Below are 27,599 nucleotides of genomic sequence, written 5' to 3' on the forward strand. Positions count from 1 at the left end.
AAAAATATGTAGAGGAATATATATCGGCCTAAACTGATAAAAAATACATTTTTTTTAAATATTTTTGGGATGTATTATATCAAAAAGTTAAAAAAAAAAAAAAATTTTTCTTTCAAAATTATCAGTCTTTGTTTATAGCGCAAAAAATAAAAACTGCAGAGATGATCAAATACCACCAAAAGAAAGCTCTATTTGTGGGGAAAAAAAGGACGTCAACTTTGTTTGGGTACAGCGTTGCACGACCGCGCAATTGTCAGTTAAAGCGACGCAGTGCCGTATAACAAAAAATGGCCTGGTCATTAAGGGGCAAATTCTTCCGGGGCTGAAGTGGTTAAGAGAGCAGAAATGCAGCCTAGGCGTCTTGTCCCCGAGGAGGATGCAGTACAAGAAGTTGCAACCCTACACTTTCCCTCCTCGTCAGGAACATTTCACTAATACTGTCCCTAACAGGCGAGGTGTCTGTCCCTACTCTACCAGCTCGCAAAATGCATGCCAAACCCAGTAGCCAGGGCCTTAAATAGGCTCTGCCTGACCCAAGATGTCTGCCAGGGTCACATGAGGTGGCAGCAGCCAATGGGATAGCTTCCCCAGTGACCTAGGAAACCATAGAGGAATCTTGTTCCTCTTGACTTGCTCTCTAACAAGCGTTGCTGTGGAAGAGCACCACCTGCAGTGAAGCAAGCAGACTGAATCTGCCTACAAGCGCTCCTGCTCTCTCCCCTTCAATCTAGTCCTTCAGCCTCATTACACCCAGGGAGAGAGTTATCACAGAACCATGAGTGGTCCTGTCAGAGCCTGGGGCCATGCAGCTGCAGCACAGAGAGGTGCTGCTGGCTGGGCTACAAAAGTTACATTGGGGGGAATGGCCTCCTACATGTGGTCCTGTGGAAAAACGGGTTTATGTGCTTTATTTGGAAATAGCTGTACTTCTAAAAATGTGTGTAATTACTTTATATTGCTATTTTTTCACATTTGGATAGAGTTGAGAAGGATTGGAACCCTTTCAGGTCTTCAGTAGATCTCCAAACTTAAGGGCCAGTTTACTGTCCTTCAGACTTTATGGGGGCAGGACTGTGATCATTGGGAGTAGAAAATGTCCCGATGTCAGTGGGGAAAAAATGCCCCATCGTTTATTTCAGTTGAAGTAATTGTGTCCCATCATTGGTGCCAGTGGGAAGATTTGTACTTCATCACTGGTGTAATTGGGAGGAATTGTACCCTATCATTTGTGTCACTGGGACGAAAATGTGCCCCATCGTTGGTGTCAGGAGAAATGTCGCCCCTTCATTGGTGTCCGTGGGGGGAATTATGCCCTATTGTTGGTGTCAGTGGATAAAATAGTGTCCCAAGGGCTTGATAAAAGCAAGCAAAGGGCTGCATCTGGCCCCCAGGCCGCAGTTTGTAGATAAATCTTTCCAGCATCAGACCCCAACCCCTTATTCATATCTGTGTATTCTGTAGCTTGAAGCTCAAAGATCCAAAAAGCTCAACAGCCAAAATCCCATGGTCTTAAAATGTGCTTATTCACATATGAGCTCTAAGGTGTTTGTAGCTGGTTGTCTGAAGCTCAGAAAGGTATATGAGCCAATTTTTTGGGAGTGCCTAAAAAATGCCTAAAAATAAACATGTTTCAAGTCCAAACAACCATCTCCTCCTCCTTAGGCCCCTTTCACACTTATACGACTTGTTCCACGATTTTGTACTGCAAAATCGTATGAAAAGTCATTCTCCATGATTTTCAATGACTACCATTCATATTGGCACGACTTTAAGTATGACTTTGTAAGCACAAGCCTGGTTCGCTGATCGGGAAAGGAAAACTTTTTTTTCCTTTCGCGATGAGTGACAGGCAGTGCTGACAGCTGTCTGTATGAATCAAAAAACGGCGTGGGTTCCCCCCCAGGGGCATACCAGGCCCTTAGGTCTGGTATGAATCTTAAGGGGAACCCCCTACGCCAAAAAATCGGCGTGGGGTCCCCCCCAAAATCCATACCAGACCCTTATCCGAGCACGCAGCCCGGCCGGTCAGGAATGGAGGTGGGGACGAGCGAGCACCCCCCCCCCCCCCTCCTGGACCGTACCAGGTGCATGCCCTCAACATGGGGGGGTGGGTGCTTTGGGGCATGGGGGGCGCCCTGCGGGGCCCCCCCACCCCAAAGCACCTTGTCCCCATGTTGATGAGGACAAGGGCCTCTTCCCGACAACCCTGGCCGTTGGTTGTCGAGGTCTGCGGGCAGGGGGCTTATCGGAATCCGGGAGCCCCCTTTAATAGGGGGGCCCCCAGATCCTGGCCCCCCACCCTCAGTGAATGAGTATGGGGTACATCGTACCCCTACCCATTCACCTAGGAAAAAAGTGTCAATAAAAAAAACACACTACACAGGTTTTTAAAGTCATTTATTAGGCAGCTCCGGGGTCTTCTTCCGACTTCGGGGGTCTCTCCGGCATCTCCTCCCGGTGTCCTGATCTTCTGCCGGCTCCTCCGCTATCTTCTGCAGCTCAATTGCTAGTGGTGGCCTGGACTTCTGCCTTCTGCCTCCTTCTTTTCTTCCAATATTGACACAACGCTCTCTCCGGCTGGAATGGTCTCTGAGCGCTCTGCAATGGACTTATATAGGCGGTGACCCGCCCCCTTATGAGGACACTGTCCCGGGGCATGATGGGACTGTGCCGTCATAAAGGGGCGTGGTCATCACCTGTGACCACGCCCCCTAAACCGTCACAGTCCCAGCATGCCCAGGGACTGTGACGGCATAAGGGGGTGGGGTCACAGCCTATATAAGTCCGTTGCGGAGTGCTCAGAGACCATTCCAGGTGGAGAGAGCATCGTGTCAACATCTCTGGAAGAGAAGAGGGAAAAAGACGATCCAGAAGTCCAGGCCAACGCTGGCAAAAGAGCGGCAGAAGATAGCGGTGGAACAGGCAGAAGATGCGGACACTGGGAGAAGACGCCGGAGAGACCCCCGAAGTCGGAAGAGGACCCCCGAAGTCGGAAGAAGACCCCTGAAGTTGGAAGAAGACCCCGGAGCTGCCTAATAAATGACTTTAAAAACCTGTGTACTGTGTTTTTTATTGACACTTTTTTCCCTAGGTGAATGGGTAGGGGTACGATGTACCCCATACTCGTTCACATAGGGTGGGGGGCCGGGATCTGGGGGCCCCCTTATTAAAGGGGGCACCCGGATTCCGATAAGCCCCCCCGCCCGCAGACCCCGACAACCAACGGCTAGGGTTGTCGGGAAGAGGCCCTTGTCCTCATCAACAAGGGGACAAGGTGCTTTGGGGTGGGGGGCCCCGCAGGGTGCCACCCATGCCCCAAAGCACCCAACCCCCATGTTCAAGGCATGCGGTCTGGTACGGGGGGGGGGGGGGGGCGCTCGCTCGTCCCCACCCCCATTCATGACCGGCCGGGCTGCGTGCTCGGATAAGGGTCTGGTATGGATTTTGGGGGGACCCCCACGCCGATTTTTCGGCGTAGGGGGTTCCCCTTACAATCCATACCAGACCTAAGGGCCTGGTATGCCCCTGGGGGGGAACCAATGCCAGTTTTTTATTTAAAACTTGGCGTGGAGTTCCCCCTCATGATTTATACCAACTACTGTATGTTTTCATTTATTAATGCCAAAGTTGTGGCAAAGTCGTACAAAGTAGTACTGCTCCAAAATCGCGGCTGCGAAATCGCGGTAAAATCGTGCGACTTTGAAGTCGTATAAGTGTGAAAGGGGCCTTAGGCCTCATGCACACTGCTGATCTTAAACTCACGTTTAGGAGCATTTTTACCAAAGCCCCTAAACTCAACTCAAAAAAAGCCTATGGGGGAGATCTACTAAAACTGCTGCACATAGATTCTGGTGTAGCTGTACATATCAACCAATCAGCTTCCAGGTTTTATTGTTAAAGCTTAATTCAACAAGCTAGAAGTTACAAGCTGATTGGTAACTATGCACAGCTGTACCAGATTCTGTTTGCACCAGTTTTAGTAAATCTCCCCCTCTGTGCCCGGAACACAGAGCTTTTACCAGAGATTAGGAGCAGCAGATTTTAGAGGCAGTAAAATACTCCTCTCCTGATTGCAGAAAAATCACTTTTAGGAGAGGAGTGTTTTGACAGAAAAACACCAATATGCATGTAAACGTGTGTAAAGGCGTGTTTAGCTCTTGGGTCTTTTTTTCATTTCAGTGGCCACCCTAGTACTTGATGCGGGCAAACGCAGTACACATGTTTACCAGCGTCAAGCGCTTTCTTTTTCCGGAGCAGTTGTTATTCACGTCCAATGTGCATGTACCCTAATAACTAGCTTTCCATTGGCTGAAACAAAAAACACTTTAGCCTGAATACGCCCGAAAATAAATATGCAAAAATATGCAGGAAAAAGTAAAAAAATTTGCCTATAAACACTCACACTTAAGTGTGAATGTGGCCTTGATTCCAGAGGTTTAGATGACTAATGTTGATGTAACTGACCATGTAAAGAGAGAGCCAACATCTGCCATCAAACTTGTGACTATAAGATAGGGTTCCCCGTGGCCCCATTGATTTCATGCTTTTTGACCACTTTTACAATATGACCTCCTTGACATTTTGAGGTTTGGATTTGATCCTAGCTGTCTTTTTACAAGATTTTCATTATTATCTGTATCCCCACTGGGGAGATTCACCTTTTTCTATTTTCTTGTGACCACTATTACTGAGACAGAAAGTGATAAGGAATTCAAAATGTCAAATTTGTCAATGAAGCAAGAGGAGTGGGAAATCTTGCAAGTGACAGTTGTCAAGTTGGGGAGATTTTTTCCAAGAAATCTTCTAAAAAAGACACAGAGTCAAACCCCATACACCCTATTAGATTTTCTGCAGATTTTTGTCTTCAGATTTACCAAAACCATGTAGTGCAAAGGCCTGCCTGATTGCATACAAATTGAAACTCTTATGCCCTGTACACACGGTCAGATTTTCCGACGGAAAATGTGTGATAGGACCTTGTTGTCGGAAATTCCGACCGTGTGTAGGCTCCATCACGCATACGCATTTTCCATCGGAATTTCCGACACACAAAGTTTGAGAGCAGGCTATAAAATTTTCCGACAACAAAATCCGTTGTCGGAAATTCCGATCGTGTGTATACAAATCCGACGCACAAAGCGCCATGCATGCTCAGAATAAATTAAGAGACGAAAGCTATTGGCTACTGCCCCGTTTATAGTCCCAACGTACGTGTTTTAGGTCACCACGTTCAAGACCATCGGATTTTCTGACAACTTTGTGTGACCGTGTGTATGCAAGACAAGTTTGAGCCAACATCCGTCGGAAAAAATCCATGGATTTTGTTGTTGAAATGTCCGATCAATGTCCGACCGTGTGTACAGGGTTTGACCTCATATTATATGGTTTTGGTAAATCTGAAGACAAAAATCTGCAAAAAATCTATTCCTGTGTTTGGGGCCTTAGGCTGCCCATTTATTAATCATCCCCACTGTGCCATTATATTTTGACAACAGAACCCCTCCAATGTCAGAATACACTGATTGGCAAATTTTTTCAACATTCCTGTTCCACAGAAGGTGATTGCTAGATCAATCTTTTTCGAGCAGGGTCAGCCAAATATAGCAACAGATGGGTGGTGCTTTCGCTGGTCGCTGCTGAACCAGCCACATTTCCATCCATCTATCTATGGCCAGCTTTGGCACCATTCCTCTACATTCAAAACCAACAATACCCCCAAAAGAAGTCCATAAAGTGTACTCCAAAATGTAAATCAATGTCTCTTATGTCCCAATAAAATAAATGCAAGTTCTCAAACATCTCTTGCTTCTTAAATTTCTTTATATTTCACATGATGGAACACCAGTTTTGCATGATGATCTCACCTTTTTCTTGGTGTCAATCTCTAAAAAAAACTGAAAACTATATAGTGCAGTATGTTTCCTCACAAATCTACCATTAGAATAATAATACTATAAGTGCTCACATTATAATAAAGTGACATTAGGTGTTTCGGTTGGCATATGAATTACGCACTTTAATCTATACCTGAATATGAGTAGTGAAATATCTGAACAGGTTTTGGATATTTAAAGCGATATCAAACTATATTATGCTTTTGCTTTTTTGAGCAATTTTCACGCTCACACTAGAGTGGAAGAGGAGAAACATTCCCAGGGGGAGACACAATTGGGAGAACATACTAAGAAGAAAAAACAAGAGGGTTACACTGAAGGCTTTCATATGATGGTGGAGGGTAAGAGTATATAGGAAAAGACAACACAAGTGAATTATATAGAAAACATTTTGACACCCAATTATAATGTGAGCACATATAGTACTATTTTATTGGCAGATTAGTGAGGAAACATACTACACTATATCTTTTTCTGTTTTTATGGAGACTGTCACCAAGAAAAAGGCAAGACCATCATGCAAAACTGGTGTTCCATCATGTGGAATATGAAGAAATTTAAGAAGCAAGAGAGGTTTATGAACTTGCATTTATGCACTTTATTGGGACTGTAAGATACTGGGGTGTGTCAGATCAAGTGGTGTTTGTGATTCGAGGAAACATGTGTCAGTCCAGACTGTATTTTCAAGGGCATGGCAGCCCACTTTTATTTAGAAGAAGCAAAAAGTTCAAATCAAACAAATTTCGCTCGCAAGGGGGTTCCACCATAATTGCATCATGGTTATTCAGCCTCCTGGCTTACTTACAACACAGCTGCTTCAGGCCTCACCCCTAGGCCATAGGTCTGTTCCTCAGACCTGTATGCTTGGGTCAAGCTCTCTCCTGGCTTACCTGGGGTTCAAACTGCTACCTGCAGTCTCTCTCCTAAAGAACATGGGTGTCCTCCTGACACTCATACACAGACATCCTGTCTGTAGGGTGGAGACCTCCTGACTCCTCAGCGAGACTTCCCGTCTGCCTGGGTGGAGCTGTCTCCGAGTGGGAGCTCTATCCCTGGGATGTTTATGAACCCAGCCCACAGGTGTGCAATCAGCATGCCACGCCGTGAAATGTGGTCACCTCTCCACAGGACATACGTCGATTTACATTTTGGAGTACACTTTCTGGACTTCTTTGGCAGTATTGTTGGCAAGCGCTAGTTTTGAATGTAGAGTTGATCCGGTTCTGCTGAGGATGGAAGATCAGTTCCAGCTGCTGAGTTTAGAGTTTTTATGGCTTGATTCTAGTGTGCTAAGTACAAATATTTTTAGAACCGATCTGCATTTCATCCTAAACCAAAAAGAAAAAAACTTTTGGCATTAACTGTATCATAATTTCTGGAATAAGTATGATTTTTGTTCTGCTACCTAACTGACTCGTGTTATAACTCTCTTGACAGCTGTATGAATTTTTCCCAACACTTATGAAATGTTTACCAGGACCGCACAGAAAAATTTTTACCTTTCTTGAGCCTCTTGAGAATGAATTGATGAAGAGCATTGAATTTCACCAGGAAACTCTGGATCCGGCCTGTCCTCGAGACTATATTGACTGTTTTCTCATCAGGATAAAACAGGTCAGACAACACCTGTATGGATACTGTAGATTCATGCCAAACAAAAACAGCATTTATATGCTGTTTCACTCATTCTGAGTGCTGCTTTATATTTAGTGATATTGGTATTTAAAGCGTAACTCCACTTTTGTTGAGGAAAAAAAAATTCCCCTCTGGGTGATCTATGTACATTGCAAGGATTAATTACCTTTGTTGCATATTCCTACCTTTTTGTTATTCTGAAGAAATCCCTCTGTGTTTTTCTGTGCCTCTGTTCTGAGTGGGTCTAATGGGAGTGGTTTCATAATTAACTGTCAGGTGTGCAGCTGGAAAGCACTAATGAGGAAATCTGCTGGGTCTCCATCCCTTTAGCCCCGGTTCACACAGGGGCGACTTGTCAGGCGACTTAGCCGCCTGACAAGTTGCGTCCCGTTCTGTACTACGGAACTGTTCTAATAGGAGCGACGCAAGTCGCTCCGACTTAGAAAAAGGTTCCTGTGGTATTTTTGGGGCGACTTCAGGCGACTTGCATTGACTTCTATACAGAAGTCGTTTTGCAAGTCGCCGCTGAAGTTGTGTGCAGGTCGCCTCGGTGAGTCGACCTGCAAGTCGTGTTGCCCCTGTGTGAACCGGCACTTAGGCGTGTTCCTATTGAAAGTATCATTCCAAAAATTAAATTTTTGTTGCAGGGGATGCCTAAAATCTGACTTGTATCTTAGGCAGACTTCTGGGAAAATTAGTGAGCCAATCACACAAGGAGGAAATTATGTTTCTGGGGAGTGGTCAGTACACACTCTGTGTATAGAACAACTCCAGGTAGCCATATTGCAATGCATTCTCAGAAAATTACATTGGCTGCAGATTGAAAATAAAAGGTAATTTTTTATAACATTCAATTACAATATGATTAGTGTCACAATTATACGTGCTATATTATTTTTTCTTTATTTGCTATTTTTTTTTCCCACAAAAGTGGAGTTACCCTTTAACCACTTCAAGACTGCCGCACGACGATGTACGTCCAAACTTTGAACGGGGATATCGTTGTTATGGCAGCAGCTAGCTGCCATAACCCCGGTATCCCCGTTTTCGTGCGGCGGCCGGCTTTCAGATAAAAGTGGTCCCTGCGGCGGATTCGCCGCGAGATCACTTTTATCGGTGGCGGGAGAGGGGCCCCCCCCCCCTCCCGCCGCGATCCGGTGCCCTCCGCCGCTTACCGGAGCCGTCGGTAGCGGTGGAGGCGATCGCGTCCTTCCCTGTGGTGTGTCTGGAGACGAGTGAGGCTAAGATGGCGCTCACTCGTCTCCATGACACTGCTGGGCAGAAGCGACGTCAAAATGTCACTTCCGTCCACGCCTCTTAAAGGCACATTTTTTCAAATGTCATTTTTCTAAATGACTTTTTTTTTTTTTTTATTGCATTTTAGTGTAAATATGAGATCTGAGGTCTTTTTGACCCAAGATCTCATATTTAAGAGGTCCTGCCATGCTTTTTCCTATTACAAGGGATGTTTACATTCCTTGTAATAGGAATAAAAGTGACACCATTTTTTTTTTTTTTAAAAACAGTGTAAAAATAAATAAAATATTGTAAAATAAATAATAAAAATAAAAAAAAAATTTTTTAAAACCCCCCCCTGTCCCGACGAGCTTGCGCAGAAGCGAACGCATACGCGAGTAGCGCCCGCATATGAAAACGGTGGTCAAACCACACATGTGAGGTATCGCCGCGACCGGTAGAGCGTGAGCAATAATTCTAGCCTTAGACCTCCTCTGTACCGCAAAATATGGTGCAAAAAAAAGTATTGCAATGACCGCCATTTTATTCTCTAGGGTGTTAGAAGAAAAATCATATATAATGTTTGGGGGTTCTAAGTAATTTTCTAGCAGAAAAACCTGTTCTAAACATGTAAACACCTAGAATCCAAAATGAGGCTGGTCCTTAAGTGGTTAATTTTATAATAAACAGCCAGGTAACAGAAGCAAAAGCAGCTGAGGCTGTAGTACTTACCTTTAGTTTGAAGTATTCCACCACAGTACTCCTTTTTTGCTTCAGTCTTCTGGATGGATTGGCACTAAGCATCACTGGGTGGCATTGCCATGGTGCCCTTCATTCATAGTGTACTCATGCAGTATTTATTTTTTATGCAAAATGTCCCCAGTCAAGACCGAGGACATGCTATGAATGAAGGGCATCATGACCCCTCGTACTGAGCGACATCATTGTGGTACACTTCATGCAATGTTTTCATGCAGAGAACAATGCTGAAAGTTAGATGGATCAAAATTCTGTTAGTTCAGCAAAGACAAGCCGAATTTCGATCCATCTATGACTAGTCCCATTAACAATCCACTTCTGTTGAACCGAGATGTTGGAAAACTTTTGTTGATCACCTTAATGCAGCCAGCGGGTTGCTTTTGCTGATCAGTGTATTCTGAGAGAGGAAGAGTCCCCGCTGTCAGAATACGGTGGCACACCTGGGTAGATTCCTCCATCCACCTTGCATGTGTGCATGGGAGAATCTGTTCATTTTTTTCAAACAGTCTCCTAGCTGATTGAAAGAAATATTAAACCTTTACATCAGCGCTCCTCTGCATCTCAGAAGACTGGCCACTACTGGAGTTGACCATATGTGTCATGTCACCGGCAAAAAAGGTAGGTATACTTTATAAAAATAAAAAAAGCATAAAATACAGTGTTGGTGATCTTCTAGGGCAGGAATATGCATTTAGTGGACCTCCAGCTGTTGCAGAACTACAAGTCCCATGAGGCATAGCAAGACTCTGACAGCCACAAGCATGACACCCAGAGGCATGATGGGACTTGCAGTTTTGCAACAGCTAGAGGTCCGCTAATTGCATATCCCTGTTCTAGGGGAAGGGTAGCCACCCATGGGGGAAGCCCAGAGTTGGGCCTTAAATTTGACCTTCAGGAATTAGGCAAAATCTGCCATTGCAGTGTTTCACCTCCCCCACACACACAGTGCAAGGGATAAATGTACTGTACGTTTAGTTAGGGATACAGGGATAGTCGTGGGAGCCAGCTCCTAACAACCAGAATAAATCACACAGAAAGACTAATCAAAGAATGCATGTAGATGCAAATTTGACGTAGATGCATGCCATTGAAAGTAGAACTATAGGCAGAACTTTTTTTTCAGGTTTATTTTTGCCCTCCTTGTTCCATTGGGGAGATTTATCTTCACTTCCTGTCTCATAGCCAAAACAGGAAGTCACAGTATATCCATGCAAAATAGGGAAAATGCCCCCCCCCCCCCCCCATGGTAAACAGGACAAATAGGGTGAATCTCTTTAACAGGAATACAGACAGCAATAAAAAATTCCTGTTTTAAGGAATCACAATGGAAAGACGTCACAGACAGTGGACCATTTTGGGGAAGAGACCTAGACACCCTTGATATCAGTCTACTACTTCATGTTAAATTTATTGCTAGACATATGGTGATTGCTTATCTTGGTGTAAGCCTCAGGACTTTCTCCCAAAAAGTTTATTCGCTGGACAAGTCCTCTCCTGCAGCTGGGCCTAGGTTATCATTTGGCTCTTAATATTGCTGCCCATGTGACTTTGTGGGATCTTAAGTAGCTTACTCATAGCCTTCACTTGAGGAGGTGACTGTTTAAAGCTGGTGACCTTGTCTGGTATGGAACCTTTCACAGGTTTACCGTAAGACAAGGTTATTAGAGACCAGTTCTCCATTTTTCTCCGGTTAGTTTCTATCTGTCTCCTCAAACAGGACATCCTTATTCAGTTCCTTGATCTGCATCCAGTTCACCCAAAGGAAGTTTGCGTCTCTTGGTTGGATGTGGTCGGGATAGAAAGTTTATCTCTCAGCCTTTACTTTACTCTTTTGTATTTCATGATGGATCCTGTACTGATGCTTTGATTTCTAGCTCCTTCATGTCAAGTCAACTCAGCAGACCATCAACTAACTCCATGGTCTAGGGTTCAGGTTCTGTACTGACAAGATGCTGCACTCCAATCTAGCTTTTGGCTACAGACTGCGGTTTATCAGATTGGTAAGGCTGCCACCCAGGCTTCTATCCTCCCTTTCCCTGTGGAAGCCCAAGGGGCTTGCGATGATTGTGGCCGGATAAACGCACTTGTTGCGGGAGCATTTGGGTGCTGTCTGTTGTCCTATTTCTGTCTGCGTTGTAATTTTTGGGGCAGGCTTTGGGGGGGTGTCCCCCTGAGAAGGGGGTGTGCTCCGAGAGACTGTCCTGGGGATTTAAATGTGCAGATGGGGAGGATATCGCAGATGGTGCTCAATTTGTTTTCTAACAGGAAGACATTCACCCTTATCTGAAGACAGCTTCTCATAGAAGAATTATTGCCTATCCCATATTGAGATGTCAGCCAACATGGCAGGCAGGGGAGCCAATCCGGTTCTATTATGGTGCATTCTTTCAGCACTACTGATGGGTTTAGTAGTCCTCACTACACCTGTCTTTGGCAGGAAGCATACGTATGCTGCCATGGAGGCACCAGGAAAACAGAAAATTGTATTCAACTTACTGTAATTTTCTTTTCCTGGTGCCTATCCATGGCAGCATACTGAACCCACTGAGAATGGGCTGTTGTGTGGGTGTTAACTTTTTATAGCTATGCACTGATCCTGTGGGCGGAAGTAGGCGGGGCTACTATCATGCGTATGCTACCATGAATAGGCACCAGGAAAAGAAATTTACAGTAAGTAGGATACAATTTTCTTTTTTTTTTTTTTCATTTTGGATAGAGTAAGGGAGGGGTATAACCCCTGTAAGGTTTATTTTTGCTCTCCTCGTTCCATTGGGGAGATTTACCTTCACCTCCTGTCCCATAGCCAAAACAGGAAGTGAGAGTAAATACCTGCAAATTAGGGAATTCATTACCTCCCACCCCTATAGTAAAGAGGACAAATAGAGAGGGTGAATCTCCTTAACAGGGACACAGACAGCAGCAAAAACTGACAGATGTTCGAATCCCTCTCCACTCTATCCAAAATGTAAAACATTTAGCCTTTAGCTATACTTGAAGTCTATGGACCAAAAAATTGCACTGCATTTCACCAAAGTAGCACAGGATCCTTCTTCAAAGTCGCATCGCAGCTGTGCTGCATTAATATGAGCAAGCACCGCTGGAAGCAATCTCTTTTGTCACGCTATTCAGTGTGACCCAAGTTGTATCTGAAATCGCATCAGTTTGAACCAGATCTTAAAATATATCGAAAGCCAAAGCTGTTAAAAAACTGTCATGTTTTTGCTCTGCATCCCATTTGGAAGATTTCTCTTCACTTCCTGTCACAGAGACACAACAGGAAGTTACAGGAAATCTCTTCAAGATAATCCTCTCAGGAACAGTTGTCAGTAGAACAAATTTCCCCATTGGAGGTTTTCCTCTTTATTCGTTCCTGACAGGTGTAAGCTATTACTCATGACTTTCTGTTTCACTGACAGGGGTAACCAGGAAAAAATAAGGAGATTCTCCCTTATTTCTGTGACACCGACAGAAATACAATACACTTCCCTGCTCTAGCCAAAAAAAATAAAAAAAAATTTTGGCTTTAGATATACAGTATTTTAGTGAACATGGATATTCCTACAGCTGTGATGTAAAGTTTTTCCAGAGACTTATATGGGTGTGACATTTGCTAAAAGCTAATGCAGTAGGGCATAGAAGTGAGTCGCTTGTATTAGTATACATATGACTTACCTCCCCATTACCACTGAGAACTGCTGCATGACATTTTCTGTGAAACTTAACATCTCAAAGTATAAAAATTTGAAACCTACCTTTTAAGAGTATTCTGAATGGTGTCAGCTGTCGTATTGCTGCAAAATTCAATCTTCAGCTTTTGTCACCAGTTTCAGATCAGATTACTCCTCTGTATGAAAATCCACATTTAATTATATGGATTAGCTATCCATTTGTGTTCTGCTTTGGTATTTATTTTTTCTGTGTTTGTAGCATTGCATGCCATGGGGGTTGAGCTCTGCTAAATCAGACACGAGATGCAAAAGGAGAGGGACCCCAGCTCAGTAGGACCCCCACTAAGCAGATCCCCAGCTCTTTGATACCCTTGTTCAGCAGATCCCCAGCTTATTAGTACCCTCGTTCAACAGATCCCCTGCTTAGAAGTCCTCCCAGCTCTGCTGATGCCCCAGTCAGTAGTATCCCAGGCTTTGCTGATCCCCCCCGCCCCATCCCGCTCATTAGTAACCGCCAGCACTTCTGATCTTCTGGCTTGCTGATCCTCCTCTCTCTCTCACATCCTGCTATATTACTCCCGCACTGTTTCTCCTGCACCAGTCCCCCAGCTCTGCTGACCCTCTGCCACTCACCTTCTCTTATAGCCTTCTCATGTTGCACACCATGGTGCTCCGCTTTGGTCTGGACCCCGCTCACCTTCCTGCTGTTCTTCGCTGCACACCAGATGTGACATCTGCACTGGACTATTCCAGAATATACGCACATGAAAAGGAAGTGACTGCTGATGATGTCTTTCAGGTTCCCTTATTGGTTTCCCACTGCATCCTGGAATATCTCATACCTGCAATACCTTCAAAACAAAGCAAAGCTAAAGCTGAATAAAAGCCCCTCAAATCTGCAGGTGCTGTAAGCAAGCATTGTCCTGGACGTTTATGGAGGCTTTGGAGACATTTTGAAGCAGCAAGAAAGCAACATGGGGTATCATTTTTGAAGTGAAGCAAAGCAAATGCAATGTGTAAACAACTGTAAGCTTACCATTTTATTTAGTGACAGGGGCTTTGATTGGCACTCGGAGCACGAAATAGGGTGTTCAATGCCACATTTTGAAGCGAGTGTAAACAAGCCCTTAAAGAGGAGGTCCGCCCACCCCTTTAAAAATTAAAAGTCAGCAGCTACACATACTGTAGCTGCTGACTTTTAACATTAGGACACTTCCCTGTCCTGGAGTCCAGCGATGAGGGCACCGCAGGCGATCTTTGAATCGGTTGGTCGGGTGCTGCTGCGGCCATTGCTACTAAGGGAACCCAGCAGTGTAGCCTTTCAGGTTCACGGCCGGGCCCCTACTGCGCATGGGCGAAGTGCGCTGCACTTTTTCACTGGCCGGCAGAAGAGGAGGGAGGCGGAGGGGAATCGAGCTGCTGACGTATATAGCCGCGGCCCGGTCTTCCGGAAGTGGGACAGGATACCTATCAGAAAAAGGTATCTGCTCCCCCGCGAAAGGTGCCAAATATGGCACTGGAGGGGGGGAGAAATCAAATGAGTGGAAGTTCCACTTTTGGCTGGAACTCTGCTTTAAGCATATGTAACCCCAAGCACTAAAATCTCATATAAACTGCATTTTTAAAGTAATTTTTGGCCTAAATCTGCAACATTCATTAAAGCGGAGTTCCACCCAAAAGTGGAACTTCCGCTCATCGGATTCCTCCCCCCCTCCAGTGTCACAGTTGGCACCTTTCAGGGGGGAGGGGGGTGCAGATACCTGTCTAAGACAGGTATCTGCACCCACTTCCGGGAATAGACTCCCATGGGAGTCACACTCCCTCCCGCACTCCCCCGCTGTCTCCTGGGAAAGACACAGGTCCCAGGAGATAGCGGGGACCATTGAGAAAGCGCAGCACGACTCGCGCCTGCGCAGTAGGGAATCGGGAAGTGAAGCCGCAACACTTTACTTCCTGATTCCCTCACTGAGAATGGCGGCGGCAGCACCCGAGGATCGAGGGACGGTTCGTTCTCAGGTGCCGACATCGCTGGACCCCGGGACAGGTGAGTGACCTTATTTTAAAAGTCAGCAGCTGCAGTATTTGCAGCTGCTGACATCTAAAAAAATTTTTTTCGCGGGACTCCCGCTTTAAGATAATATCAGGTGATTTTGCCTTGCTCAAGCACTTCCTGTTGTTCTCTCTTATTGTCACACGGGTTTCTGATGAAGACTATAAGGGGCTATGCCAATGCACATTTTGCAGGCATGGTCCACTGTTTTCAGTATCAGATAACCCACCCTGAGAAATGACATGCAACAGTTGCTGGAGTGCATGCATGTAGACATAAAGGTGCTGAAAAAGAGGCTGCAGGAAATCAATAAAGGATAAAAAATAGTACAACATTTTTTTTAATAAAATACAAACTAATGACATTCAAGTCGTGTTTCCATCTACTTTAACTCACTGAACACATAACACAGAGAACACACTAGCCACGACCATAAGTACATAATCCATACCTCCCAACTTTTTGAGATGGGAATGAGGGGCACTTATTAGCAAAAGTATGCAGGCATAGGATACACCCCCTGCCACGTCCCCTTATAGGAAAAGTATTTTTAAAAAATGATTAGTTCAACCCACAAGTGATTTTTTTCTTTTTTTACCACTACTATTCCATTATACTAGAAATTGGATGAAAGGTTTAGCACTGGGAAACACTTTTTGAAAGATAAAAAGTGCATTTTGTATACAACTATATAGATCAGACCAAAATGAGGGACAAATGTGGTCGAAAGGGGGACAGAGGGACCAAATCAGGGATAGCCCCACAAAGTCATTGGCAGTTGGGAGCTATGCAGTTGTTCCCATTGCCCCTATTAATTACCTGCATTTTTTTTCTGTACAGCCAGCCCATCCTTATATTAGTATCCCCTTATGGGTTTCTGCGAGGGCCAGATGTTCTTCACTGTAACCTGTAGTATAGGCAAACAAACTTTGGCAACACAAATCACTCTAATATCATCACTTCTTATAAACTAAGCATGTTGGAAATTAACATCTCTCCTGAAGAGTTGGATTGGGACAAAATGTTATAATTTTCCAACAAAACTTCTTCTATCTCCCCTAGGGCACAGGAGTATAACTATAATATAATATCCTTTCACAGTGGTATCATTGTCCTAATCTGACCTAGCACTGTCTGAATTTTAAAATGGCAGCACAATATGGTAAACATTTTAGTTCTAAAACGCTCTCGTTCTTTCTCTCCATTCCCCGCTCTCTGCTTTTCTTTACAGGAGGAAAAGAATGTTGGTGTAAAAACTCCATTTACCATTAGAAACCTGAAAGCGTCAATCTTTGATATGTTCTTAGGAGGGACGGAAAGTACTGCAGTCACTGTAAACTTTGGATACTTAATACTGATAAAGCATCCTGAGCTACAAGGTACAATGCATGGTGTTCTATTAATAAGAGTCAACGCATCATTCTTTCAAGTGCTTCTGAGATACGTTGTGGTTCATTTACTAAAGGCAAACAGGCTGCTCACTATACAAGGGAAATTTTATATTAGTTTAGTGAATGTGATGAGGCTCTGCTGGTTTTCATCATGGAAACGTGCAAGAGAAAATCTTGTTTTGTTTTTTTTTTTAAATTTACTTGCACATGATTGGGTATCATATGCAAAGTCAATTTTAACATGTTCTCTAAGTTAAGGGAAAATTCCATTGCAAAGTAAACAGCCTAATAATAATCTAAGAAAATAATCCCTCTTGGCCCACATTTGAGTTGCTTTGGTTTGGATTTCATTTGCTTAAGAAGTTGTTTCAAGCTACTTCCAAGTTGTAAAAATTTAGGCTTCATTCACACCTGAATGTAACGATTTACTGCTGTTTTTCAGGCATTTTTTTATAGCGCTTTTGCAGCTTTTTACAAGCATTTTTAAAGCATTTTAGAAGTGTATTACAAGCGTTTTACAGCTTCAGGCATTTTTGTTTAGCCAATAGAAAGCACTAGGAAGAGGAAATTAGCAGTGGAGAGCTGCTGTTTGAGCAGAAAATGCTTGTAAAATGCTCAAGTCATGCATTTCTATTGAAGTCTATGGGGCCAAAAAACACTTTTAATCTGTCAAAAAGAAGCTCATGTACTTTTTTGAGTGACGGGCATTTTGCTTCAGATGACAGAACACTCAGATGTTATCAGGGGCCTTTGAAATGAATGGGATTTGGGTTGTTGAGCATTTTACAGCTACAAACCTCAAGCAGAAAATTGCTCAGGTGTGAATGGGGCCTTACTTCTGAAGTTTATGAAACTGCTTCTAAGTTGCACTGAGCTCCTTTGAGTTGCTTTTGAACTCGTTGACTTGTAGGCAGAAGCATAGAAGCCTAGACGCAAACAATTGCTAATAGTGTACATAAGCCCTTAGTACTAGCTGGGCAAAGTGAAGGCCCAAGGGCACAAATTGAATAGTCCTTACAGAAAACAGCCCTGAAATCAAAAGACTAAGACAAACTGAGGATTCTTCTTCATACTGAAACCTAACATTTTTAGTGGTTTTGCCATAAAAAGGATTTCGAAACTAAATGGACATAAGAACAAAACACCAGCATGCGCTCCTGAAGAACCACATAAATCCTGTCTATGAATGAAAGTTGTATACAGGGCTGATAGCAAGATGAATTCCAGAGCCCAATAACACCAATGGCCAGGTGTCCAATAAAAAGTCACGTTTATTCCAAACCAGTTAAAAACATGACTGCATATTAAGCAGCATTACCAGTGATTGACCAGGCACAGACCTACAGCAGGAGAAATGTACCAGGGGACCAAGAGGGAAAAAGAGATCCTTGATTATGCTGGGGGGGGCAGATGGAAAAGGAGATCCTGGTTGGGAGGATTTGATAAAGAGGCGTGCCCTGAGACATGTAGTCCTGGCAACCGGCTCAACTTCCTGGTTTCTCCAGCATTCCGATGTTGCATCAGCTGACCTCCGGTGATGTGAGTCCCTCTGCTCTTCTGTGACGGTGGGCGGCCTCCCAAGCAGGATCTCCTTTTCCATCTGAGTCCCCCCGGCACATTCCTCCTGCCATAGGGCCGTGCCTGGTCAACCGCTGGTAATGCTGCTTAATATCCAGTCATGTTTTTCATGTTTTTAACTCGTTTGGAATAAACGTTTGACTTGTCATTGGACACCTGGCCTTTGCTGTTATTGGGCTCTTGAATTCATCTTGCTATCAGCCCTGTATACAACTTTTATCCATAGATAAGATTCATGTGCTTCTTCAGGAGCGCCTGCTGGTTTTATGTTCTCATGTCATTTTCCTACCATCCCAGTGGTCACTTTGAGGCTGCCCCGATTAGTGTTATTCCTTGGCAACATATCCTGTTCCAGCTGGGGATACTTCATCCAGATGGAGAGGTAGCAGTCTAGCGCCCAATATGTTTGTATGTGTGTGTATACCAAATTGAATAGAACCTCCTTTCTTGCTAAGTAGTCCTCACCTCTTACAATACCTTTTATAAAAAAAATAGGACTTCTGTCTTTATTTGATTTAGTGCCTGGAAAACAAAAGTCCAACCAAATTTCGTAATTAAAAAATAAACACCACATGATTGGATGATGGAAGTCAGAAGAACTTCACCTCATTCACTTATCTCTATGGATAATTCCCTTGCAAAGTGATCAGTCTGTTTGCCTTTAATAAATCAAACCTATCGATCTAGCTTATTTATGATTAGGTAGACAGTTCATGTTAGTGCTATGGGGTCACAGTGACAAAGAGGTCATTTGGCTGCCTACCACCTGCTGTTCTTGGCCACTGAGGTGATAGACGTTTTCTGTTTATTTTAGTTATGACATGTAGTATATGTTGTATCAATACAATTTTCTAATAAATGGGTTCTGTAAGAAAGGCTTTTCTAAAATCAAAGGATTTCTGTTCTACAATGTACTTTTGTATAATATTAGAGATCTATGGGGTTGATTTACTAAAGGCAAATAGAATGTGTACTTTGCAAGTGCAGTTGTTCCAGAGCTTAGTAAATGAGGGGAAGCTCTGCTGACGCCCATCATTCAATCATGTGCAAGCAAATATGCTGTTTTTTTTTTCTTGTACGTATTTAGGTATTCTTTGGAAATTGATGCTTCATCTCATTTACTAAGCTGTGGCGCAAATGCACTTGCAAAGTGCACACTCTATTGATCATTAGTAAATCAACTCCTATGTGCTGTTGTCTTGAAGTTTGTTTTTGTTTTTTTGATCACTTGCTTTGTATCACTTGTTGCTTTTATCTCACTGGCCTCCATTTATCCCCATGGAAAATTTACCAAAAGGTGCAAGTCTGTACTGTGCATCATTTAATGAATTCTCCACAAAAAAAATATGTAGAACTAATTTAATCTAGTTACAATAGTAGCTTAAATAAAAAAGCAAAACATCAACTTGCTATAGTCAAGCAGGAAGAGTATGTTATCTTCCTATCTTGGTTTAAGACTACTATGAAAGACCCAAAAAAGAAGTAACAATTTCTGCTTATCTGAACACCATATTATCAAATACTGTACCACATGTGAAGCTGCTCAGTAAAGAGGGCGAATGAAAAATGAAAATTCCTTACTTCTATTGTTTTTCTCTGCATACTTAATAGATAAGCTTCATGAAGAAATTGACCGAGTGATTGGCCAAGGCCGAGAACCTAAAGCAGAGTATCAGGGCAAGATGCCATTAATGAATGCTCTTGTTCATGAGATTCAGAGGTACAGTGACATCTTTCCAATGGGTTTTTCCAGAGCTACCAACAGAGATATTTCTTTCCATGGTTACTACATTCCTAAGGTAAGTGAATGTTATTTATGAGGACTGCTCATAAATAATTCAGAAGAAACTCAAATAAAGGCCTACAGTCCACTGGCCTAGAACTCAATCACATTCAAATTTTATTATTCCATCTCTAAATTTCTGGGTTTGAAAATCCTTAGAGGGTTTTCAACAAAACTGACAACCATTTCCAGCCATTTTTTTTTTTGGATAGAGTAGGACAGAGCTGCAATTTCTGTCTGTGTCCCCATTGGAGAGATGTACCCTCACTTCCACTGATGCCCATGCAAGAAGTTGAGGAGCTCAGTTGTCATAGAAAGCCAAAAGCCACAATGAAGTTGCCAGAAATTCCCATTCTACACTTTTCTACTTAAAGCAAAGTTCCAACCAAAGGGGGAAGCTCAGCTTGTCTACCCCCCTCGGCTGCCACATTGGGCACCTTTTGGGGGGTTGCAGGTACCTGGTTCTGACAGGTCCCACTCCCACTTCCGGCTGAGATTGCCACGGCAAACTCAGCCGGAATTTCCACCCCCTCCTCCTTCCCCTTCAGCCGGCCCATTCACAGAGAGCAGCCTGCATCGCATATGCACAGTAGGGAACCAGCTGTGATGCCGCAAGGTTTCACTGCTTGTTTCCTCTAATGGAGATGGTGGCGGCAGCACGGGTAAGGACACCGCTGGATTAATGGACAGGTAAGTGTCCTAATATTAAAAGTCAGCAGCTACAGTATTTGTAGCTGCTGACTTTTAATTTTTTTTGAAGGAGCCTGGACCTTCTCTTTAAATTGTGTTTTTGTTTTGCCTTTTTGCCCCCTTTAGCCATCTCTTGACAAACTCCTGACAGAAAGTGAGGAGACATCTTTCCAATAAGGACAAAGGCACAATTTAAAACCTTACAGAAGATTTCACCCTTCTCCATTTCATCCAAAATAAAATTGTATTTTGGATGGAGTTAGACTTTAAAGCAGAATATGCATTATGAGCAAAAAAAAAAAATCACTTATAAATGTTAAAAGGGAAAGAAAGGTGTATATTCATTAAAGCAAAAGAAAAGCCTAATTATAATTATTCTTAAAAATGTTCCCTCCCCCCTCCTCCTACTTAACCTGTAGAGCCAGTATAAAAAAACATGATGTACTTACCCTTATTTTAATCCGTTCCGGTCTGGTCACTTGATCCTGCAGCTCTGTGAAAGGGAGACTTTCTTTTTATACAGATTAGGCAGAATAGATAAATGGAAGGACATTTTTAATAGTTAATATTTTGGTTTCTCTTCCAATATGAGTGCATATATTTGTTATTAGTAGGGCCGAAACAACTAATCGATTAATCAACAACTAATCGATTATAAAATTAATCGATTACTATTTTCATAATCAATTAATCGGCCAGTAACATAATGGGGTTAAAAAGCTAAAATTAGCCCTACATAGTATAAAAAGAGCAAATAATCTCTACTGTAAATATTACTTTCACTGTTGCACAGTAAAAAAACGAAGGGCTAATTTTGAATTTTTTTTTAACTCCATTATGTTACTAAATGTCTTAGGCCTGGTTCCCACCCATGTGTTTTTTGGTGCTTTTTGCAGAAATGCACTACAGTTCATTTAATGTTCACATCTATGCTTTTTTTAGCTGCTGTGTATTTGGAAAGGGTCAAGGACCTTTTTCAATGCAAAACGGTGCTTTTTTGGTTCAATATACTTCAATGGAGAAGCTGCAGAAAAGCATGTAATATTACAGTTCTGTTTGAAAATCTGCAAAACAGTCTAGAATTTTTTTTTTTCTTTAAATAAAAAAAAATTGATCTGAGTCTGATGATATTTACCAGATTCAACCTTTAATAGTATATAGAGTATATCTCTTCTGTCTGTTATTCTCAGAGAGGATTAAAGAATTTACTCCCTAACCATATAGTTGGTTATTTATATTTGCCCCTGCATATAAAGATATTTAGGAATAAATTGCCTTTTTTTAAACTTTACATATTAACGAAATATTACACCACACTTCTTTTTAAGGTTATTAACCGATTCATCGATTAATCAAAACAATAATCGGCCAACTAGTCGATTATGAAAATAATCGTTAGTTGCAGCCCTAGTTATTAGTTATTAGTGCAGTGTTTACATCACATTAAATATTTGACATCTCATTTAAATTTGAAATGATTGCTTTTCCTTGTTTTTCGGCATTGCAATAAATGCAGCTATTTTTAGATCATCCATAGGAGGATGGGTATTTTAGTCAGTGCAATTAAACTCCATAATTGCTAAAAAGTTGTTGAGATAATTTATTAACCACACATGGAGTGCATTGCTTTCATTAGATTCATAAGGGTTGATTTACTAAAGGCAAGCAAACTGATCATTTGGCATGGGGATTTTGCTTTAGCTTGATGAATATGGTGAAAATTCACTTTGCAAAGACTACCTAATCACGTGCAAGGAGAAAATAAATGAAAAATACATTTTATATATATGAGAATTTGTGGAAAAACATTGCATAACACCAAAAAGGAGAAAAAAGAAAATACATAAATATTACAAAATATGGCTGCCCCCATATACGTACATATAACATTACCAACCATACAATACATTGACAGAAGGTGTTTTAAAATATAAGATATTCACATTAAGCTGATCTCTTTTAGGTGTATCTAAAAAGTAATTGGAAATACTTTAATTCCCCTTAAAGAGATTGTAAACCTCCCTGTATTATTTGTACCTACAGGTAAGCCTATAATAAGGCTTACCTATAGGTACAGTAAATATTTCCTAAATGTGCGCCGTTTAGGTGATATTTACTGTATACTGCGCAGATTATGTCAACGGCGCATGCGCTCTGAAGGAACGTCCGCCCGTGCCGTTTCTTCAGGAACGTGTGCCATGACCTGACGTCGTGCAGCGTGGATGACGCAGGCTTCGTTTGCAGGTAAGTGTCACATAATGTGCTAATATGCGATGCATTATGCCTTTATTTTCCAGGGAAGAAAAAAGGGGGAAAAAAAACTACAGCGTTTACTTCCTCTTTAATGTTTTAATTTGCTATAATATTATAGTGTTAGTGGCAGTGGTGATAAGGCACAGAACAGATCTGTATTACATTAACATTAAGTTTGACAGCAACATTTTGTATTATCATCTCACTTTCAAATACCTGTTTAATTAATTTACAGTCAACCAATGTGCTTCCCATGTTGACCACGGCATTACGGGATCCCACGCATTTTGAAACTCCTGAAGAATTCAACATAAAACATTTCTTGGATGAAAATGGCAAATTTCATAAAAATAATGCATTTCTACCGTTTGCTGCAGGTAATAAATTGTTGTAATATGTTTAGCTAGGAACTTTTTCAGTCCCAGAATCACTCAGAATTATATCTTTGGACTTCCTAGTTTCCTAGAAAGAAGCAGGGAGGGAGGTTATTTTTTTATGCTAGTGTACAAATCAGTGCAATACAGAGGCTTGACTGCTAAGGCGCAATGGGCCTAGGTACAAATGAAATGTAACACAATCGGATCAAATCCCCCACCATACTTGCCCTTTCACCCCATTAAATAAAACACTTACAACCATTAGGTTGGAAAGGACAAGGCCACAGCTTTATTAAATTCCAACACATAACATGTGAACGAATTTAACCAGTGTCAGTCAGTCGTACTGTGAGCACTCAATTCCAAAAGGGGGGGGGGGGGGGGCCTGTCCTTACCATAAGTGCTGGACAGACAGCCTACTTCCAATATTTTCATCAAGGACATAGCTCATTACAGCAACTTTAAATGCTGGCAAGGTCAAGAAACTGCCATCTGCACATCAGTGGATAGCTGATGAGCGCCCCACTGTAGCCAGCACCAGTTCCACACCACGCTGCAGGCCAAGGTTCAAGATGTCCAACCCGATGTCATTAAGGTGAACGCCATCCGGTCTCAACAGATCATCATTAGCACCCTCCAAATCCTTATCCTTGTGTCAGAATACGAACCCCCCAATCTGCCGAACAAACTTAGTGACCTGGGCGTTAACCTTGCGACGGAAGCGTTCCAAACGGGGGCCAGGTATTTTCCTGGCCCATAGCAAGCGAGGCACAATTTCAGACCAGATGAGCACCAAATTGGTATAGACTGCATAGCACTGAGCAATGTCTCGCTTGATAGTGGAGATTCAGTCCACAGAATGTGTATAACCCACATCATTCCCTCAGAATAAAGATGATGGGACCAGACACATGGGAACGAAGGCGCAAACACTCTGGAAGGACTTGAGGCCAGTGTAACCCACGGAGCACAAGCCAGCGGATCCTGGCAAGATCATAGGTAAAACCCAAATTCTTTCCGTAGCTCCGAACTTCTGACCGACGAGCGGCCCAGTAATTGAAGGAATCTCCAACGATCCAGATCAGAGCCGGGTAACGATCTGAAAGTTAAAATAACAGGTGTGGGCGGATGTACAAAGAAAAATGAGACGATTCCCACCTACCCAAACGCGGGAGTTCCGTATCGGAGAAACCCATACCAGAAGCAGCGGTGGCAGCACTGATGCGAAAAGAGTGGGTCGCAAAGTCACGCAAAGGGAGGCCTAGTTCCTCAAAGCAGCAACAAAGAAACGTGCAAAAATGTATTGGTATTTGCCAAAAAGGTCAAGATCGCTATGACAGCCATCTTACCTCATTACGTTTCATTATCTTGAAAGATATCTCTGCATTTCTTAGGTGGACTATGGGGCTGATTTACTAAAGGCAAAAACCTGTTCACTGTGCAAGGAAATTTTTCTCAGTGTTTATTGAATATGGTGAAATTTCATTTTGCAAAGACTACCCAATCACATGCAAAGAAGATAAATAAAACCCTGCATTTTTGCTTGCACATGATAGCATGATGGAAGTCAGTAAAGCTTCACCTCATATACTAATGTAGGCAGGTGCTGTTTGTATCCCCCGCTGTAGTTGGTGCTCTACCAAAGTGGCAATGAAGAAGGGGAAGGAAGTCGTGAGGAGCTCAGATCCTCTATGACTTCCTGTGGTCACAGGGAGACAGCTGTCTGATTGGACGCAGGCACCACACATGACTTTGGCAGCCATCTTAGGCCTGACAGGGTCTATTTATAGCTGCATTCCCACTCCTCTCCGCAGAAGCTGTTGCCATCATTCCAGGACCTAGATCCTTGGCTACTGTTTGTAAGTGGCTCCAGTCGGCTGTGCCTTCTCGCTGGGCCTGCTTGTATGTTGGATACTGGTTTCATCCCCCTCGGCCTTTGAGTGTATTCTTGCCACCGATGCACCCTACCCACACTAAGCTCTGTAGATAATTCTCTTGCAAAGTGCAACTTCCTTTGCAAAGTAAACAACCTAATTTCCTTTAGTAAATCGCTTCCATTGATTATACCATTTAGATGTATATCTACCAAATTGGCACTCCAATTTTTGCAGCCAATCAGATGGTGTTATCATTAGATAGTTGTTATTTATGCTTAGGCATGATGAAATCATGAGAATCACCAGTGTGAATATCTACCTACTTGTAGATTTGTGTAATTAATAAGGAATTACATAGTTTGGGAAACCAGGCAGTTGTGAGTTACCGTATATTTTTCTATGCAGACTGGAGCAATGTGCATGCCTAAGGGCTTGTTCACACTTGACTAAATTTCTAACGCTTACTAAAAGCTCCTATAGCGTTAGTATGGGCGTTAGACACGCATTAAAATGCTTTAGTATTGGCGTTAGACTGATGTTTCACAAGTGTTAATGAAGAGTTAAAATTTGTCCCAGTGCCAAATGCCAGTTTTGAAGAGTTTGATAAGCAAATTGGAAAAATTCTGTGAGCCACAATGATCTTATGCCTTGCTTGTGCTACCTCCAGCTGCATGCACTAATCACGCTTCATATAATGTGCATGGGATAAATTTACAAGTTATGCGCTGCGCTTGGGTGACCCCAAAAACAAAATTAATATTAACCAACTCTGTGCTTACTAGTGCAATAGTATTAAATACAAATAATATGAATGTTGAATAAATAAACAAGGTGTGAAAAAACCAAGTGCTTATTACACCATAAATTAGTGCTTATTAGTGCTTGTTACACCATACATAGTATCTTAATCAACATAAAAAGTGCTTAGTGCTCAATATAAAGTATCCTGCTTGTCTAAATGAATAAATTAATAAATAATAAATAATGAAAAAAGTTCTCTTTAGCACTCTAAATAGTGCGTGCAAATAATGTCCAGCAGTGATAATAAAACAATGTGTGCAGGTGGTGTTCAGCTGTGACAACAATCCAACATCATGCCAAAGATATCCTGAGTGCTGCAAAACATGCTCCAGTGCACCTTCGTGACCCCCTTAAGCTAATGTGCTCACCTCAGAGCGTGTGACTCAGCTGCTACCCTGAGTCCAAATACGCTTTGGAGCCACCCCTGGGCTCAGTCTCAGTGTCTGCTGCACTCCTCCAGCTGCAAACAATGTGGCTCCATACATATGAATGAAAAGGAAACTATATAGTGTAATATAGTCAAAATACTTTTATTAAAAGAAAACGCTCCCCACACCGGGGTACTCACATGGCACTGGTGCGTCAGTGCACCATACTATAACGGCTTTCTGTGCAAAATCACTGGATGTTTGGTGCGGTAGGCTGTGCTGGGACAGCGCTGGTGTAAAGTGCGTGTCAGTCTCTCTGTCCTGGCCCCTCCCCTACGCGTCTTCGACACAGGGATCACGTGTCATCAGGGGGATATGCCCCTGATTATCCCCCTGATGATGATACTTATGCAAATAAAAATCAGGTCTCCTGCCCTGCTATATGTGACTGTGCTGTGTGGCAGAGCTGTGTAAATCTCAGAACTTAACAAACAGAAATACAAATCTTTTGGCAGGTAAATTTGCTCCTTTATATTTGTTTTATCTGTGTATTTAGCTGTGTCATCTTATTTTATATGCTTTTATTATTGTAGGAAAAAGAGGCTGCATTGCGGAGAGTATGGTGCGCATGCAGCTTTTCCTTTTCTTCACCATTATCCTGCAAAAGTTTACCCTGAAGTCAGTGGTGGACCCCAAAGTTCTCGACATCTCCCCTACAGAAAGTGGCATTGAAAACATCCCACCAGCCCGCAAGATCATCTTCATTCCTCGCACATTAGAAGGCGGAGCTTAAAGAATCCTCATATTTTAGCGTTTGGAACGCCCAATCTATATTGTTATATAATATAAAACGCTATAAAAATGAAAGTAAAAGAGAAATTGTAGGGCAAGGGCATATTGTATGTAGCCCTTCTGATTAGTATAAAATGTTGATCTTGCGGTTGGTTTACATCAGTAGCACTGATCTGTAACAATAAAGACTAACTGGGACATCATTGCTTGGTGATGAAAAAAAATAAATATGAGCTTGGAAAATTATTTTAGCTGCTTATTCATGATTGTTATAATGGACCTGCATCTCAGCTAGCCTTACATAGTTGCATTTTATTAGCATTGTAAGCAGTAAATCTGCGGCAGATATTAAATCATCAAACAACTCAGGCTGAACTTATTTACATAGTTGCATTGGGGTTGATTTACTAAAACTGGACAGTGAACAATCTGGTGCAGCTCTGCATA

General features: G+C 42.5%; 1 protein-coding gene across 4 annotated transcripts in view; it reads left to right on the forward strand.

The window, feature by feature from the left end:
* Positions 1-27,398, forward strand: part of LOC141107671 (cytochrome P450 2C44-like) — a 129,657-nt gene extending 102,259 nt beyond the window's left edge. For all 4 annotated transcript variants that reach the window (XM_073598572.1, XM_073598570.1, XM_073598573.1 and 1 more), the window contains 5 exons: positions 7,332-7,508; positions 16,474-16,621; positions 19,823-20,010; positions 23,173-23,314; positions 26,954-27,398. In XM_073598572.1, coding sequence (XP_073454673.1) covers positions 7,332-7,508; positions 16,474-16,621; positions 19,823-20,010; positions 23,173-23,314; positions 26,954-27,153 — 855 coding nt within the window. In that variant the 3' untranslated portion in view covers positions 27,154-27,398. The remainder of the gene's footprint in view (positions 1-7,331; positions 7,509-16,473; positions 16,622-19,822; positions 20,011-23,172; positions 23,315-26,953) is intronic.
* Positions 27,399-27,599: the final 201 nt, after the last annotated feature.

Source organism: Aquarana catesbeiana, linkage group LG09 (assembly GCF_042186555.1).
Source record: "Aquarana catesbeiana isolate 2022-GZ linkage group LG09, ASM4218655v1, whole genome shotgun sequence".
In the NCBI taxonomy this organism is placed as follows: Eukaryota; Metazoa; Chordata; class Amphibia; order Anura; family Ranidae; genus Aquarana; species Aquarana catesbeiana.